The 18414-nt window shown below is 38.1% G+C and overlaps 1 protein-coding gene across 4 annotated transcripts in view; it reads left to right on the top strand.

Annotated features, from left to right (window-relative positions):
* Positions 1-18414, top strand: part of csde1 (cold shock domain containing E1, RNA-binding) — a 38583-nt gene that overhangs the window by 7307 nt on the left and 12862 nt on the right. Inside the window, exons 2-8 of one of the 4 annotated variants that reach the window (XM_057824792.1) lie at positions 7027-7717; positions 9600-9851; positions 11195-11371; positions 14520-14718; positions 14807-14916; positions 15810-15896; positions 18281-18378. In XM_057824792.1, the coding sequence (XP_057680775.1) occupies positions 9726-9851; positions 11195-11371; positions 14520-14718; positions 14807-14916; positions 15810-15896; positions 18281-18378 (797 nt within the window). In that variant the 5' untranslated portion in view covers positions 7027-7717; positions 9600-9725. Of the gene's footprint in view, positions 1-7026; positions 7718-9599; positions 9852-11194; positions 11372-14519; positions 14719-14806; positions 14974-15809; positions 15897-18280; positions 18379-18414 lie in introns of all 4 variants that reach the window. The other 3 variants (XM_057824785.1, XM_057824803.1, XM_057824812.1) reach the window with 3 other exon arrangements.

Here is an 18414-nt window from a genome sequence, read left to right as displayed (position 1 = left end):
AAGATATACATTTGCGCCTTTGATCGCAGACCTACTGAGCCTTGTCTCGCTAGCTCAAAGCTAAAAACCTGACTATTATCATTAACTATAAGTACCAAACACCAACTGGTGAAAAACCAAAAAACAAGTTTGGTCGCACTGCTTAGCTAGCAGGAGGAAGGTGAGAGGCTGTACGAGTATGAAGGGACAGATATATTTTTAAAATTAAAAACCCGATCCTTTTCACCCGATTTCGATCCTCTGAAAAATGCGAATGCGCGATCGGCCCGATTTCCAATCACGTGATCGGATCAGGATATCCCTACACTAGACTATTCCTAAATTGCTGCATTTTGTTCCTAAAATATGAGTGAATGTTCATAAATTGTTCATCCATACGTACTGGAGCAACTGGTAAATTTGCTAATTGATAAAACGTGTTCAAACATAAACATATCCATCCTTTTTGTTCTTCATATTGATTTTGGGGTGAGTCACTCTAGAACATCCCGATTTGATTTGATATGATTTGCAATGCTGACGATAACTGATTTTACGATATGGTGATACATGGGTCAGGAAATCATTCTACGATATTCCACGACATTATTTAAGACAAAAATCAGCAATTTCTAAATGGAAAACTAAACAATGTTATTTTTTTTGCACTGTCGTGGACAATCTGTCAAAAACTTCCTCACAGACTATGAGAATATTTCAAGTGCAACGTTTCTGTAAATAAATACAGCAACGCTATATTACTGCAACAAACAAATTTGTGTTTAACTCACCGCCTGCCATTGACAATGGTAGATGTCCAATTTGTTTAAACTGGGAATACTAGCTTTTAATTCTAATGTTTAAGTGGTGGTGCTAGACGACCAATTATTTTGACTGCGAGGGACGAATGAACATTCCAAGTTAAAATGGATTGGATGTCTAGCGCTGTCAATGTCAGCCACTGAGTTAACGTAGACAATATTATCATGGTAAATTTTGGTCTAGTGGAAAATGTTGGTAGGAACGTATTGGTTCCTTAATTAAATAGCAACATATTTTTAAAACAATATATCGATTCTTGGTGGGAGCATATCGATAACCTATTGGCATACAAAGTATTGTCATATATATCGCCATATCGATACTAGAGCTGAAACGAATACTCGAGCAACTTGAGTAACTGGAGTTTAAAAACTAATCCGAGTAATTTTATTCACCTCGAGGAATCATTTAATTTTGCCAGCTCTAAGCGTCACGTTTTGCCCCGACCACTTTTCATGCGGGACAACGCGCTGACGTCATGTGCGTAGAGGAAGAAGCAATACAAAAAAAAAAAAAACCTAACTGCGCCGACGTTTGTAAAAACTGCACTAGCATGTTACTATGGTGGTAGCACGTAGCGTCTGATGTGTGTCATAGATATCAAATGTACGTAGAACTAGATGCGAAATGACAGACTTGGTGGTGTTCATAAAACAGCCGCCATCTTAAAGCGGTACACTTCTCAGCGCTCATGAGTAAGATTAACGTTACCGTTACTCGCTCATGTAACATTATCCCTGCGGAGGGCTAGGTTTCTATTCATTATGACCACTATCGATGCGTGGTTAACTCTTACATACAGGCTTTATTTAATCTGTGAAAACAGCGCTGTAGAGTGATTAGGCTGTAAAATAAAAACTTAATAATGCTAACTTGTCAATTTTAGCTCAGTAGTCAATGCTGGATAAAACACCACTTAGCACTCGTGCCTAATGTGCTCCAATACAGCACAACATTTATTTTGAACACTGCAAAAACTCAAAATCCTATCAGGACTTGCAGTTTAGACCAATTTAAAACTTAAATAGAACTTTTAGCTTGACACAAGTGGAAATTCAATTGAAACACGAGGGAAAAACACCTAACTTTTAAGTGATGTGTGTAATCAAGCGTAATGACATTTTTAGGTAAGAAATGTTTTATAAGATCTAAAAGTTTTTTGAGTGAAAGCAGTGAATTAGTCTTTTTTTTTTTTTTTTTAGTTACATTTGAGATGCAATTGTTGGCTGTTTTCAACAATGTACATCGAAAATAAAGACATTGATTGACTGAAAAGGGTTCTTCAATATTAGATGAAATGTCTTGTTTTCTCATCTATATTTATAATTGCTCGTTACCTAAAAAAATGTTTTATCCGATTACTCGATTAATTGATAGAATTTTCAGTCGATTACTCGATTACTAAAATATTTGATCGCTGCAGCCCTAATCGATATATTGTCACACTCCTAGTGTTTAACAACCTTTATTAACCCATTGGCTGTTATTGACGTTGATAGAAGATTCGTTCTCCACTGCCAGCCCTCCCAGTTCAAATGGATTGAACGTCTGCTAGTTACTGACAAACTAATTTAAATTCACAGCAGAAAGATAAAAAAAAGCCACATGAGTGGACGTCTATCAGTGGTGGTGTCCCAGAAAGTGATCCATGTTGACATTTTTTTAAAAACGCAATCACGATTTAACTGAACAAAAATATTCCGCTCCGTTCAAATTGTCTCAACAGTGCATACAGTCCAAATTCAAAGTTTTTACCAGGCTTTTAGCAGGTTTATTTTGATGGTGAAATCGGGCATTTGATAATGAACTCTATGAGAGATTGGTTCCCTGTACCTTTCGGCCATTCGTTTTTCTGTCTAATTTTTGAAAGCGGAAAATGAGCCTAATTCAGTTTGTTTTTATGGGTATTGACAAAAAAACGACAAATGAATTGTCTCCTGTTTCCCGATTAAAAACTGGCTATTCAATAACTGAAAACGAGCCTTTGTGCGTTTTTCCAATATGTCTCTTGAAGTCGAAAAGTAAGATACACGCAATATTTGTTTTCCACCACATTTGCTTTTACAATGAGCGATCAAGCGGAAGACAATGTTTTTCTTTTAATTAGACAAGACCCAGCTGCAGCCGCATAATATTTGTTCTTATAAAAACGGATTAAGGCTCGTTTTTCGTCATTGAATTGCCAGTTTTTAATTGGGAAAGGGAGATGGGGATGGGATAATTGGGAGACGATTCAGTTCTCGTTTTTTTGTTAACGGACATAAAAACAAAAAATCGGAATTGGGCTCGTATTCAGTTTATTTTCCAAAATGAGAATAAAAAAACAAATGGCCGAAAGGTACAGGGACCAGATTGCCTTTTTGAAGCCAGCCTCCAAGTTTTAAAACGCTTCGGTGGCTTCATTTTCCCATGTTAAAATCATATTTAATCTTTTTGATTACAAAGTCGAATTAGTTATACTTAAATTCCAGTCAGAAATTATATTCTGGCATTCAGCTTTTCATTCCTTTCAAAATGGTAAAACACGTCGCCCAATGAAATTGACAATTTACGTTAAAGCTTGTTTTGTTTTTATGATCATGTGGCCTATGCTTGCTAAACAAAGTACATTTCGTGCATGTAGTCGCAATGGAAGGTATTGCATCACACACGGAAAAGAAAAACAACCTATGTGTTTGGCCTTGCCTCTTGTTTTTAACGCTGTGTATAGTATTTAGGTCACCAAGTCTCAATGTCTAACCCACTGATGGAATTTTTTCCCTGTTAGTCGGGCCTCAATCTAATTTATCACTGAATATCTTCTCTTGAGTACGCAAAAATGGTTGTGTTTGTAACTGTAGCGCTAGATCACTTTCGAGAAACACAGCCATAAATATCACGACCTGATCTGAAGGTATGCATGTGAGCCTGTTGCTCCAGGCTTCTCGCTGTGCTCTTACTAGCCTGATGCATTCACGGGCATTTGGGGAGAACCTATTTTAATATTGTGAGTCAGGCCTCCCAAGACACGCAATGGCACGTCCCCTTTGCGTGTGACAGAATATACAATGGCATGAAATTGTATGGGCATACCCAGTGTTGCCAACTATTTCCATTGTAGTTTATAAATGAGGGTACTTCCTGACTCCTGATCACATTTTTTGGGAACAGGTACCCTTTAATTTCACTTGATTTTGAGTGTGTGCTGGAATTGAGTACTGATCAGATACCTTCGGTGGACAAAGCAGAATGATAAAAAAGTCCAGCAAATGAAAAATCCAATCTTATCAGAATAGTGAATAAGTGCACTTTTGTGTTGCACTTTTGCCATGTCATATGACACTTAAAAACAAACCCTTACTTATTTGGTTAAAAACAAAACCATAACTATTTTGAGACATTCTTTAGAACCGGAGAGTACAGTGGAGCGTTTCAACTAAAGCTGGGCACTATTATTGATGTATAAGTATATTGCGATATGAAGTGACACAATACACATATCGTAATAACACGTTATTCCGTTTCCGTTTCAGTAATGATCTTTTTGAGAGATACCTTTTTTTTTTTTCCATTTTTCGCAGTCTGTTTGAATTTCAAAAATCCCTTAAAATGTGACTTAAATTTTTTTTTTTAAATCAACTGTTGTTCTGCCAAAATGTGCTACATCGGCGAACCGTCTTACAAGATGCGAATTTGACACCCAAAGTACGACCATGCCCTTTCAACTTGTTTTGTTTAGATGCATACAGGCAGAACTTACTAAAAAAATGCCTTAAGTAAATACTTAAATGTAGTTACAGTATATCAAATAAGGATGGTTTAAATATGCTATGTGACTAATGTGGTCAAATGCTTCAAAGCTAACACAAAAAAACAATGGTTGAAAGTATGTGAGGGTAAAACATGCAATAGTATTTTTGGGGCATTGAAATATGGAGTCACAGGAGTGCTAAAATTAAAAATAAATAAATGAATAGGTAAATAAATAAATATAAAGAGAAATAAATATATAAATAAATAAAAATATAACGGTGTACTTTGTCATTGCCATTTACTTTTGGTCATTAACAACCACAAACGGAAAAACCAATGACAATATTTTTCATTGACTTTTACTTTCTGTCATTGAATACCACAAACGGAAAAAACAATGACAATTGTATTTTTTGCCTTTGCCTTTTCTGCTGGCTTTCACATTGTCATTGTCATTTGTCGATCGCCTTTCCTCTTCGGGAATGCAAATAGCAAATGCGCAGAGAAACGGTCTGTCAATCAAATGACGTTGGGAGGGGCTTTCCAACCAGGAATAGTAGTCGATAACTGATTATTCCTAGTTTACCTGAAGGAAAGTGATGTCGGTTATCGAGTTGCACGTGCGGTTTTTATGGATAGGATAGACTGGATAGATATGGATATGGATAGACTTTTTACGTGATAGATTTAACGATAGAAATACATTTTTCTAGACCGGTAAAAAAAATATATTATAAAATATATTATTCGACACACATGCCAGACCATTCAAAGAATAATTATTTTCGATGTCCGAATCTTCGCGTTATAATCATGACGACATTGGAGGAAGTGGCGTAGTGCAGTCACACAAAACAGCCGCGGTCGCGCTTGGGTAGCCGTACGGCGCATGTGCGGAAAGTTAAACCAGGAATAATCAGTTATCGAATATCGACTATTATTCCTGGTTGGAAAGCCCCTCCCAACGTCATTTGACTGACAGACCGTTTCTCTGCGCATTTGCCATTTACATTCCCAAAGAGGAAAGGCGATCGACAAATGACAATGTGAAAGCCAAACAGAAAAGGCAAAGGCAAAAACTACAATTGCCATTGTTTTTTCCGTTTGTGGTGTTCAATGACAGAAAGTAAAAGTCAATGAAAAATATTGTCATTGTTTTTTCCGTTTGTGGTTGTTAATGACCAAAAGTAAATGTCAATTACAAAGTATACCGTTATATTTTTATTTATTTATATATTTCTCTTTATATTTATTTATTCGTTCGTTTATTTACCTATTCATTTATTTATTTTTAATTTTGGCACTCCTGTGACTCCATATTGAAAAGGTAATAAACTCAATAAAAGCAAAAATAGTGAGTACTCAGCGCTTTTAGCCAATGTGCGCATGCGTGCGGATGTTTGCACAAGCGTACTGAGCATTGTGGAGGACGTCTCGCCGCGAAATTGCAGTATACCGTAGTACTCCCAAGCCTGCATTTTAATATTGTTTTTGATTGTCTATACACATGTGGATTCCAAGTGAAAAATCAATGTGCATTAGAGGTTGACCGATATGGGATTTTCAGATGCCAATATCTAAAAAAAAAAAAAAAAAAATTCGGCCGATTGCCGATATCCATAGCCGATTTTGTAAGCCAATATTTGAGGCCAATATATATATTTTTAAAGCACGTAGTTTATGAAAGGCTTTTTTTTTTTTTCTTTCAATGCTTCAACAGCTTCAAATTTACAATGACGACCATGGACTTAAAGCATTAATTTGGTCTAGTGCTACCAAACCAATGAATATATATTTTTAGTATTATTATTATTATTATGCAAACCCTGCAAGAACAGTACATTTTCATTAAATTAAACCCACCAGGACGTCACGACGAGATGTAATCAAGTGAGAGTGATAGTTCAAGAGGATGCTCGCCATGCTAAAGCTAATGCTAACTTGAATGTTATGCTAACGCTACAAGTTACATTTAGAATGTAAGGATCACTCAGTAAACACCTTAAAAGGCTAAAGCAACATTGCATATTCTCTCATGCAAGATAAATACGTTACAATATTTACAAAACTGGCAAGCCTGTAGTTTCCTGTAGCAACCTGCCTTAAAGCTGCTGGAAGGTCCTTCCAGGGTCCTACCCTCAGTCAGGGATGGCCACAGTTGCCCACACAGATGCCTGATCAAAATCCTTTTTTATGGGCTTTATTTTTATTTTAAAATTTTTTTTAAAGTCCCTTTATCGGCCAGACTATTTCTCATAGTCCAAATATTCCGACAAATATCAACATTTTAGGTCAATCCCATGAGTAGTTTGCTTTCATTGACAAAACAAATGATCAACATTACATATAGTTAACATATACTATTCAATGACCTAAGGTCAGTGGAAGTTTAAAATACTGCTGTAGTTTGTAATATTTTGGTTTATCTGTTATTTTCCTTACAATATTAATTTATCATACCTATTAATGTATCATTGTGCTTCTTCCCAACAGTATGAAGTAAAACGGGACTGAATTTTTTTGTACCATCCGCAACTGCTTCAAAGTTCAGATCGTAAGAAAGAAACCGAAGAGAAACTTCCAAAGCAAAACAAGCAACGTTGCAACTTCCAAGACCCGTTGGATCCACGATCATTTCAAGGGTTTCAAACAACATAAGCAACCAAATCCTGAATTGACCAAAAACCAACATCAGGCAGTCTAAGCAGAAAAGAAGCAATTCTACACCCAAATCAATTGTGGGAAGACGACAACTGATCTGAAACCAGAAGTTTGTGCCTACTCAACAGCTTTGACAAAGCACACGTCCCAACGCTGCTCCTAGCTCTCCTCATCCTCACCACACCACCAACTCAAACCCTGGGGTGTGGAGTGAGCTGCTGTCTGCTATTTTATTTTATTTTTCCCATAACTCCCCACTCTTAAACCTACTCTCCTCATCCACTGTTTTCATCAAACATTTTTTGGGAAGCAGTTTTTTTTTCTACCTGCTTTTGTCTTTTTTTTTCTTTTTGCGCTACATAACTTTCTGCTTTTGCTTGATGCAAGCATCTACAACTTGTGCCACAAACCTGTAACAAGTGTGTGTGCGTGATTATTTGTGTCGGACTGTGTATGAAGAGATCTGCAAGAACTGATTAGTCATCAAGAACGAAGGAATTGCCTTACAAGAGAACATAAAAAGGTGGGTCTTCATTGATTTCATGCCTAACATAAAATAACCTGTATTTAGTTATGCATCACATTTGCTCTCATTTTTCTTATTTCTTCCTGATTTTTTAATTAGATTTTAAAACAAAGCAGGGTTTAGTGGTTTTCTTTTAATCATTTGGTGCCTTTATTCAAGCATTTTTCAGGTAACAACAGCTACCAGTGAGTGTTGTTGCTTGGTAGCTCCTTTAATTTTTGTCTTCATCTTTTTGGATGAAAATGCTTATTAGTCTTAGTCATATTTTAGTCAATTCAAAATGTGTTAATCTTCGTCTAGTTTTAGTCGATGAACTCTCATACAAATTTCCAGTTTTAGACGACAGTCACTCAATGTTTTCGTCTGTAAAATTCAAAAGTTCTGTCCCCCCAAAAATAAAGGTTCTTTTCAAATGAACGTACACAGACTAGCACATATTGTAGCGTTATACAAGGACAACACCAACTTTGTAATGATAATACACACTCAGCAGGACTAGTAGTACAATATTTATAGATAAACCCACCTAGAAGCTCTGAACTGTATGCAAAAAAACAAACAAACAAAAAAGTTGATGCTAATGCTAACGCGAAGGCTATGCTAACACGGCGTGTGATGATGACTCTCCACAGACCTTTAAAGGCTAAAGCAACATTGCATATTCTCTTTTGCCAAGGTAAAAAAACAAATCTTACCATGTGTTTCCAAACAAGCAAGATGGAGCACAGTCTAGCTTTAAACCCATCCTAAACTCTGGGAAGAAGAGTGAGGGAGAGGAGCAGCACAGCTCACATGAGTGACACGACCCAAACACTGCTACGATGCAAACTGACGGACACCACGTATAATATGGAAATGTCACGCATTGTGAACATGACCAAAAAACTGTCATTTTCGTCTCGTCAGAAGAAAACTGGCATTCATCTCATTATATTCTTGTCTCCCAAGCCTTGTTTTTAGCTCGTCATAGTCATGAAAAAGTTGTTGACGAAATATTTTAGTTATTGTCATTGTTGATGAAAACAACAATGCCGCCAATGTTTGGTTACATTAGCGGTATTTCTCACAAATTTGAAAATGACAGCATAAAAATGTTCTATATTCAAAGTGTTGGCATCTAACATATGAAGCAATTAACAATTAGTGTGGTAAGATATGCCAGTACTGTGCTGGTGTTAAAAAAAAAAAAACAACCTTACAACTTTATAGCACACCAGATACGAATTACTTACAAAAGGAACCACTTAACATTACGGTAATATAAACGTTAGGCAACAGTTAAATGAAAAAGAGTGGAATGAGCTCTTCTTCCCCAAGGCTGTACTACGCTTTCATCGGCAGTACTTTTGCACTTCTCTCCCGGGCACAGTACCACACAGATGCATTTACCTTGGTGTATGGCTGTTGGGTTTCCACTTCAAAGTTTTGTACCATAGTACTATGTGAAAATATCTTCAAATGTGAACATAAGGGAAAAAATGAGACCTTATTCAGAAGACATCGACTTTACAGTACTGGGTTTTCCTTTGAATCATGCCTCAGGGTTCACAAAAGTTGCTTTTTTTTTTTCTGGTAATTTTGTGAAATCGTTTGAACCAGTGAAACGTAGTCATCTATAAAATGTTAATAGATTCTTAGGTGATAGTTACCAAAGCCAGTCATCAACAGTAGAGCACAGTTTGCCTTTGGTAGATGCCACCTTGCACGTATAGTGCTGTTTTTTCAAGCCATGTTCTCCTGAGTGTTAGTTTTTAACATTCTCTAGACTGCCCTGTCAAGAGAGAGCCCGCACACGGTTTCCTTTGTTTGTTTGTGAAACTGTGGCCGGCTGACCTTTTATGCCTCACCCATCTTGTTTGTTCCTCTTTTACCCCTACAGACATCCAGCGGTGTATCATTGGGGTGGCATTAGAACTATTCATTTACCCTCAAGGAAAACTAAGAACAAAAAAACATACAAACACTCATCCAAATTGACAAGTGTGATTTGAGTTTATGGGAAAATATGGGCAGCCCCTGGAAAGGCTTTGTTGAATTTACCATGCCTGCGTCGCCACCCACCACGTTTGTTAGCGCTGACCTGAGCAGCACTTCCCATGCCGGACTCAGCCTTTCGCCATATGGGCGATCTGTAAGTTCCACCTTGCCACATATTTTCTAAAATTCCCCACCGTCTTGCCTTCCATCGAATGCCCATCCACCACCCTTCTCATCGAATGCCCATCAGACTGCCTTGCAACCGCATCTCTTTGCTGTAAATGGCCTACAACATTCCACCCCCTTCCATCTGGGCTCCAGAGACTAGCCTCTGTAAGGGGTATTGCTCCAGGGTGACTGCAATGAAGAGTAAAATACATGTAACATTCTGAAGTTTCCTAACTCTCTGCCAATGTCGATCTACGCCCGCACCCTAAAAAATCAGAAGTTTCATCTTTTCATCTACAGGCTGGCAAATCACTGTACGTAAATCAAGACGAAGAAAATGTGTGATATTTGGCTGTTGGCCACCGAAGATTGATTTTGCTCGCACGTTTAATGGACAAAAAAAATTAAATGAGAACCCAAACCATATATGGGACTGTTATTCATTCCTGGAACAACAAAAGAGGCTGATCTTGGACCCCCACTCCCCTCCCCCGCTATTCCCATAACCCATTACCTATCACCTTTCTCCACTGTAGATGCACTGCAGTTTGCCCTATCATTTCGATTTTCCCTCTGAAGTGTATTTCTATTCTTACAGTAACGGGACACTGGTTTTGTAATATTTTATTAAACTGACTGAAGTTGATTTTATTTTTTAACTGTAGGGAAAATAATCATTTTGTGATGTGACAGCTGGAACTTGTTTGGGGCTGCTTTTTTTGCTTGTTCTCTTGCAGGTTTTTCCATAGCCTTTTGGCATTCTTTGCCAAATTCTAAATTGTAATTTGGCAATTGGGTAGATGCCATGTACAGGGAAAAAAATTAGGTACCATATTTTTGCGGACTATGAGTCGCACCTGAGGATAAATCGCATTTTTGGGGGAAGTTTATGCTAACGTTATGTGACGCTTAAACAACGCATAAATAACTCCAAACTTTCTTCTGCTCGACTACTGTTTTCGGCTGCATATTTCTCCACCTGCAGCTTGCAATCTGCAGAATCTGATTTGTTTTCAGTGCCATTTTGTTCAGCCCTTCTCAGTTGTTTTTATTTGCTTTTATAAGTTACTGTCACTGTTGAAACAAAGACCTTGAGCATCCTCTTGTGGCATGTGAAATGATATAATATGTTAATAATTTCACACATAAATTGCTCCAGAGTAACAGGCACTCCCCTGGCCAAAATATGAAGAAAAAAAAAACTGCGACTTGTAGTCCGAAAAATACTGTAACATTTTAGCGAAATGTGGATGGCATGAGATTTTGAATAATTGCATTCTATTGTCCGTGCAAAAATAGGTAAATGTTAAAATGCTCCTCTTTAAACAGCATAGCCAAGCCAGAATGTCAGACAGGGAAAGAGGTACTTCCGAGCCCCCTGGGGCTCGCAACACTGGGCCATCTACCTCTATCACTCCCATGTCTATTCCTCGCTCCTCCTCAGTCTCTTGCCACCCCCAGTCAGGAAGTAAAAAACACAAGCGGACTCCCTTGTACCAGAGATCAGTAAGAGGGCATGCTGGGTGTCAATGTTGATTTTTAGTTTTCTAAAACCATAATCTATTGGGTGACTTTACATACCGGCATGAAAATTGTGTGGTGTTCTAAAACCATGTTTAACCAAGGATGTGGACTGGTTCTGTAATTTTTTTTACTGGGATTTGGAATACACAAGAAAGCCCGCAAACAGTTTGCTGAAGACATGTCAACAAAGCACATGGACTACTGGAACCATGTCCTATGGTCTGATTAGACGGGCGGGCTTTCTTGTGTACCGTCTTCAGAAGAGGCTTCCCCCTGGGGTGACAGCCATGCACACCAATTTGATGTAGAGTGCGGCGTATTGTCTGAGCACTAATAAGCTGACCCCCCACGTCTTCAATCTCTGCAGCAATGCTGACAGCACTCCTGTAATGAGTCACATGACATTTTGGAGGGAAAATGACAAGCAGTACTCAATTTGGACATTTAGAGATGTACATAGTTTCTAAGGGGTGTACTCACTTTTGTTGCCAGGGGTTTCGATATCAATGGCTATATTTTGAGTTATTTTTAAGGGGAAGATAAATTAACTCTATTATACACGGTGCACACAGACTACTTTTCATTGTGTCATTTTGTCAGTGTTGTCCCATGAAAAGACATACTTAAATATCTGCAGAAATGTGAGGGGTGTACTCACTTTTGTGATGCACTGTAGGTCTGACAGCTGTTCGTCACTAATCTTTGGGTGCGGAATCTGTAATTGATCGTGGTTTCCCTGTCACATTAAGTTTCGGAGCTGTCGGAGCCCCATTTTCTTTTAAAAAAAAAACAAATTGAAAAATACTTGCCGTTCTTTGTGGATCTGCTGATACTGAATGTATTGAGGGGGGAAAAAAGCAGATAGAAATGTAAAATACTTCCATATTTCAGACATACTTTTAGATCACAGGTGTCAAACCGATTCCAGAAAGGGCCTAGTGGGTGCTGGATTTTGTTCCAACCGATAACGCGCAGAGAGTTTAACCAATGAACTTCCTGCTGAAACAAGCAGCACCTGACAAAGTTTAACTGATTACACATGTAAAAGATCTAATTGGTGAAAAGGTCTTCATTGGTTGGAAAGCAAACCTGCACCCACTAGGCCCTTTCTGGAATCTGTTTGACACCTGTGTTTTAGATGAATCTATTTTAGTGTTGTTTTCCCACGACAGATGGCATATATGCTCGTCTACTGGTGGCGTTGCATAGTATAAAACAATGTTCTTGTAAATCTTGATTGATCGGCGACATCCCTTACCAAGGCATTTGCCTTTTTTCTAATATGTTACCGACCAAATGAATGAATGACTCAATGAATTCGTTTATGCATTTTCCACACTGTTGAAACCATGTCATGCTTTTTTGATTAAAAGCATGGAAATATTCAAATTATCGATTGCTCTAAAATGTTTTAGCAGTCATTTTAAAGCACCCTCTCATTGGTTAACCATGCATTTAACCATTAACCGCGGCCAAACTCTCAAATTTCTTCTAGGGCTGCAGTGATCAATTAAGTAATCGATTAATTTATTGATTAGTTAGTTTGAATAATCGAGTAATTGGATTACAAGCATTTAATGCAGAGGTGCTCATACATTTTTGCTCCAAAAGCGACTTTTCAAGGAGACAACCTCCCGCAATCCACTTTAACACTGGAGGATGCTGCATAACCCAAAAAAGTTGCTCACACAACATAGCTACCTATGTACAAAAAAAAAAAAAAATGCTGCGAGCTACCCACACTAGTGTTGCGATCGACTGGTCTATTACAATACACGTGATAGGCACGCCTGATTTAATGCCTTGCAGAATACATTTTAGGAGATGTAAAACGAAAGAAACAAGTGTTTATACTTGCAGTATTTATTTTGGCTTGCCAAGATTGCACTTTTAAAAAAACCTTAAATGCGAATACAAAATAAAATTCCCAAGTTTCCTCAAACTAAGCAGCGTTGCACTTTCACAAGAGAAATAAATGCATTGAAAACTAAATTATAATATCAGAGCTTAGTCTCAAACGGTATTAAGAGAAATAATAAATGAGGATGGATGTACACCAATTAGCTAACTTGCATAGCAAAAGTTCGCTAACTTGAATGCTATAAAACGCTAATGTTTTTTTTCTTTTACAAAGCTCTTAACATATCATTAAAACACATTCCCTCAGAAAAAATATGAATATTCTTCTAATATAGATTACAAATGCATAAACAAACATATTAGCTCCAACAAAAGCTTAGACCCTTATATTGGCCTAAAAAGGGGAGCAGTTTGATTCAGCTGTTAGACAAGTTGTCATATTCACTGTTGCCACTAAAGGGCACTGTATCCACCCAAGTCAATAAAACTAAATGCAAACACCTTCGAAACAAACCATTAGAACGCCACTCTAATTAAACGAATCCTCAAAGCTGCAAAATTTGATTCGAAGTTTTTTTGTTATCGAATTGCTCGGGTTAATAAATTGCTCGGGTTAATAGATTAATTGTTGCAGCACTATTGCTTTATAATTAAGTTTTCGGTCATCATTCTATTCTGTGGGAGTCAGCCAATGAATGCTAATATTTGTGAATTCCCTTTTGTACGACAACAATATAACCTCCAAAGGTTTTGTCTCTTATTAAGCATTTGTGTAACTAAGCTGATGAAAGGTTTACTTTGATGAAAAGCATGTCTGTATCTCTGTCCGGACCAGATCCTGCCTGCGCAAGACCTCTGTCTTATTTGGGTGAACAGCTTTCATGTTCGAAAACAAGATCTTAATTACTTTTGTTACTGTACTAATGACTTGACAGGCAAATTGAAAAGTTGTCTGCACTGCATAGCATACTACTAAAACTGTGGTGCAACACTTTGTATTTATACTGTATGTGTAGAATTAGAATTTTCGTTGAATTCAGTTATCAATTGATTGTCTGAGTTTGCCCTGACACTCTGTTGCTCAAAATGAGACTTGCTTTTTCCCCACCTCCTTCCCTTTCCACCTTTTTTAAAGTTTGCTGTGTGCATGTCATTGTATTTTTTTTTTTTTTTTTTTCATTTTGAAGGTTTGCAGGAGATTCCTTATAATTGTATGCATTTTTTGCTTGTTATTTTCTCTGATATCTCAAAACACGTTCCTTTTCCACAGATGAGTTTTGACCCAGGCATGCTTCATAACAATGGACACACCGCTTACGCTAATGGCACAGGTCCTGGCATTAGAGAGATGGGTGTAATAGAGAAGCTTCTGACTTCATATGGGTTCATCCAGTGCTCTGAACGTCAGGCTCGTCTTTTTTTCCACTGTTCACAGTACAATGGCAACCTGCAGGACCTCAAAATAGGAGGTGAGGAACACTGAACCCACAGAAATGTTTGTGCTTATTTCTGGCTGCAGTAAATGATTATTTTCCCCTGCTTTTTTTCCCTTTGCAGATGATGTTGAGTTTGAGGTGTCCTCTGACAGGCGCACTGGCAAGCCCATAGCAGTGAAGCTGCTAAAGATTAAGCCAGAGGTGCTGCCAGAGGAGCGCATTTCAGGCCAGGTGGGGCCAGACCTGCACGTCTATCCCTTTACTGTGCTGCATGGTTATATTCATCCAGTTAAGGAACACCGTTTTATATTTGGTTCTGTCCTTGTCTTTAAACCTGAAGCCCTATTTCATTTCCAAGTGTTTGTTAAAAGTGCATGAGATCATCCCCTGCCAATTTTGTATTATGAGACAGACGGCCGCAGCACAGCTACTTATACAGCTATACATGTTAGTACTTTATTTTATGTAAGCATGTTTGCCACAGGAAGCATAAAAGTCATGCTTAAGAGCTTTGTAATTGTGGGGGAGTGCTCTTAGCAACTCGTATATGATAATTTAGGAGTCTTTCAACTGTAGTGAATAAAACATACCAGAGTTGGCCTCCTTTTGCTACGTATTTAGTGTGATTTGAATAAGAACTCAAAAAATGAATAATGGAGTGACATAACTGATGTTATCAACATTTAGGAGATCACACATAAATCATTTTAAGACTGCGCTTAAAAGCTTAAGACAGCTATTCAAATTCAACATTTTACATCATATACTGATAAAATGTAAAATAACTACAAACATTAGAAGAATGAGTAGTTTTGATTGAGGCCTGTGACAGGGTATCAGATCTGGTTTACGTTACTGGCATTGAAATATGGGATGGTTGTTGAGCAGCCCGTTCTTTGCGTAATGCTTCACAATCAGAGCTGAGCTTAAGCGATGTTTAATCCCCTATGCTGCTAGATAGCTGATTGCTGTGCCTGTTTGTCACTAAGAGAGTGCACTTTTGTTTTTTGTTTATTTTACCGGTAGTAGTGAGCCTTGTGTCTTGTGTTTTCAACTTAATTCTAGATTAAAAACTGCTGAAATTGTCAAAGATGTTTATTAAATAATTTCCATGTTTTCTATAGGTCGTCTCCTCAATTCATGGAAATATAGATGGGAAGTCTGCACCTGGCCAGGTGCCAACTGGAAGTGTTTGTTATGAACGAAATGGGGTAAAGTGTCAATTTATTCCTGAATTATCTACCTAACTAAGTTACATGTAATTCCTACATACAGTGGGGCAAATAAGTATTTATTCAACCACTAATTGTGCAAGTTCTCCCACTTGAAAATATTAGAGAGGCCTGTAATTGTCAACATGGGTAAACCTCAACCATGAGAGACAGAATGTGGAAAAAAAACAGATAATCACAGTGTTTGATTTTTAAAGAATTTATTTGCAAATCATGGTGGAAAATAAGTATTTGGTCAATACCAAAAGTTCATCTCAATACTTTGTTATGTACCCTTTGTTAGCAATAACGGAGGCCAAACGCTTTTTTGTAACTCTTCACAAGCTTTTCACACACTGTTGCTGGTATTTTGGCCCATTCCTCCATGCAGATCTCCTCTAGAGCAGTGATGTTTTGGGCCTGCCGGTGGGCAACACGGACTTTCAACTCCCTCCACAGATTTTCTATGGGGTTGCGATCTGGAGACTGGCTAGGCCATTCCAGGACCTTGAAATGCTTCTTACGAAGCCACTCCTTTGTTGCCCTGGCTGTGTGTTTGAGATCATTGTCATGCTGAAAGACCCAGCCACGTCTCATCTTCAATGCCCTTGCTGATGGAAGGAGATTTTCACTCAAAATCTCATACATGGCCCCATTCATTCTTTCCTTTACACAGATCAGTCGAGTGGAGTTTGGAGTGTGACTGACTGAGGTTGTGGACAGGTGTCTTTTATACAGATAATGAGTTAAAACAGGTGCCATTAATACAGGTAACGAGTGGAGCCTGTTAGACCTCGTTAGAAGAAGTTAGACCTCTTTGACAGCCAGAAATCCTGCTTGTTTGTAGGTGACCAAATACTTATCAACTCTAATTTGAAAATAAATTCTTTAAAAATCAAACAATGTGATTTTTTTCCCCCACATTCTATTCCTCATGGTTGAGGTTTACCCATGTTGACAATTACAGGCCTCTCTAATCTTTTCAAGTAGGAAACTTGCACAATTGGTGGTTGACTAAATACTTATTTGCGCGACTGTATGCAAGACATACTGTACCTTAATTTACACTGCGGCCCTCGAGGACCGGTTTGCCCACCCCTGGCCTAGATCTTGAGCCCGAACCTGACCGCTTAATGTCTGACCGCTTGTGTTGCCTCATGATTCACGAAAAATATGCTTTGCTTTAGAATTTTAATGCATCCCGAGCTTTAATGCATCGCAATGCATTGCCGAATTGAATCGAATCGTGACCCTCTGAATTGAATCGAATCGTGGCCCTCCGAATCGTAATCGAATCGTGAGGGCAGTGCCGAATCACATCTCTAGTGAATGCCACTGAAACCTGTGCATCAGAAAGTGATGGCTATGCTCCCACCAAGAATCACTATATTGTTTTTTAAAAAAAAGTGTCACCTTGGGGGACAAAGAAGTTGCTCCCAAAATCTTCCATTTATAATCGTGTCTACGATAAAACACTGGTCGACATTCACGGTGCTAGACATTCAATTCACTTTGACTGGATTGGACATCTAGCGCAGTCACTGGCACTGAAACCTGAGGATTCACAGCCAGTTTTGTGAGCAATTCAAGTCACTCCCTGTTCATTTTCATTTCAAATGACATGAAATGCCCCAATATTAACTCATTGGCTGCTTTTGATGTCCAATATTTTTGAATTGGGAGGGGTGGCAGCGAATGAACGAATTTGCTGCCACCCTCCCAATTCAAATGAACTTGATGTCTACTAGAGGTGAACTCATTCAAATCCACAGCAGAAGTAAGAAAATATCTTCTATTTCTGTTATTATTTGTTTTGTAGAATATCCTAGAAAGACCAATGTATCAATAATTGTTGTATTGCCATATCGTGAGATCAGCGTTATCGTGTGAGCCTTCTATCGCATATCGTATCATGAGGTACCCAGAAGTTGCCACCCCTTAAAAATGCGGTGCATCTGACTATACTCTAAGCCACAGTTGTCAATGTCTTAATATGGGATATTTGCATTCATTCCCATTTCGTCAAAAGTATCGTCATCGCAAATTGTATTTAAATATCGTGATAGAATTTTGAGAATATATCACCCACCTCGAGTGGCCACTTGCCAGTGTTTGTATCTTTTGAAGATGTTTACGTGAGGGTACAATGTTTGATAGTTCTGAATCTTTGTTTCTATTATTATTCCTAGCCCCTATTGAGTTTATTTTTTTACACTCTGCAGTACACTGAATGAATTACCTAGTAATTAACAGTATAGTTCCATGTTTTCAACGATTCAGCATATTACTTTGGTCTCGACATTGAATTCGATTTTGTACATGTGATGAAGCATCCTATGTTTTGTCTGTTTAATTAAAGTTTGCCAGTGGTGTGTTTTCTACAGGAAGTGTTCTATCTGACCTACACTACTGATGATGTGGAGGGAAATACCCACTTGGACACTGGTGACAAAGTCAGCTTTTATATGGAGACCAACAAGCAGTGAGTTTTAGCCAATCCGTTGTCTTAACTGGTTCC

Source organism: Corythoichthys intestinalis, chromosome 2 (genome assembly GCF_030265065.1).
Source record: "Corythoichthys intestinalis isolate RoL2023-P3 chromosome 2, ASM3026506v1, whole genome shotgun sequence".
NCBI classification, from domain to species: Eukaryota; Metazoa; Chordata; class Actinopteri; order Syngnathiformes; family Syngnathidae; genus Corythoichthys; species Corythoichthys intestinalis.
This window is presented reverse-complemented; position numbering and strand designations above follow the sequence as displayed.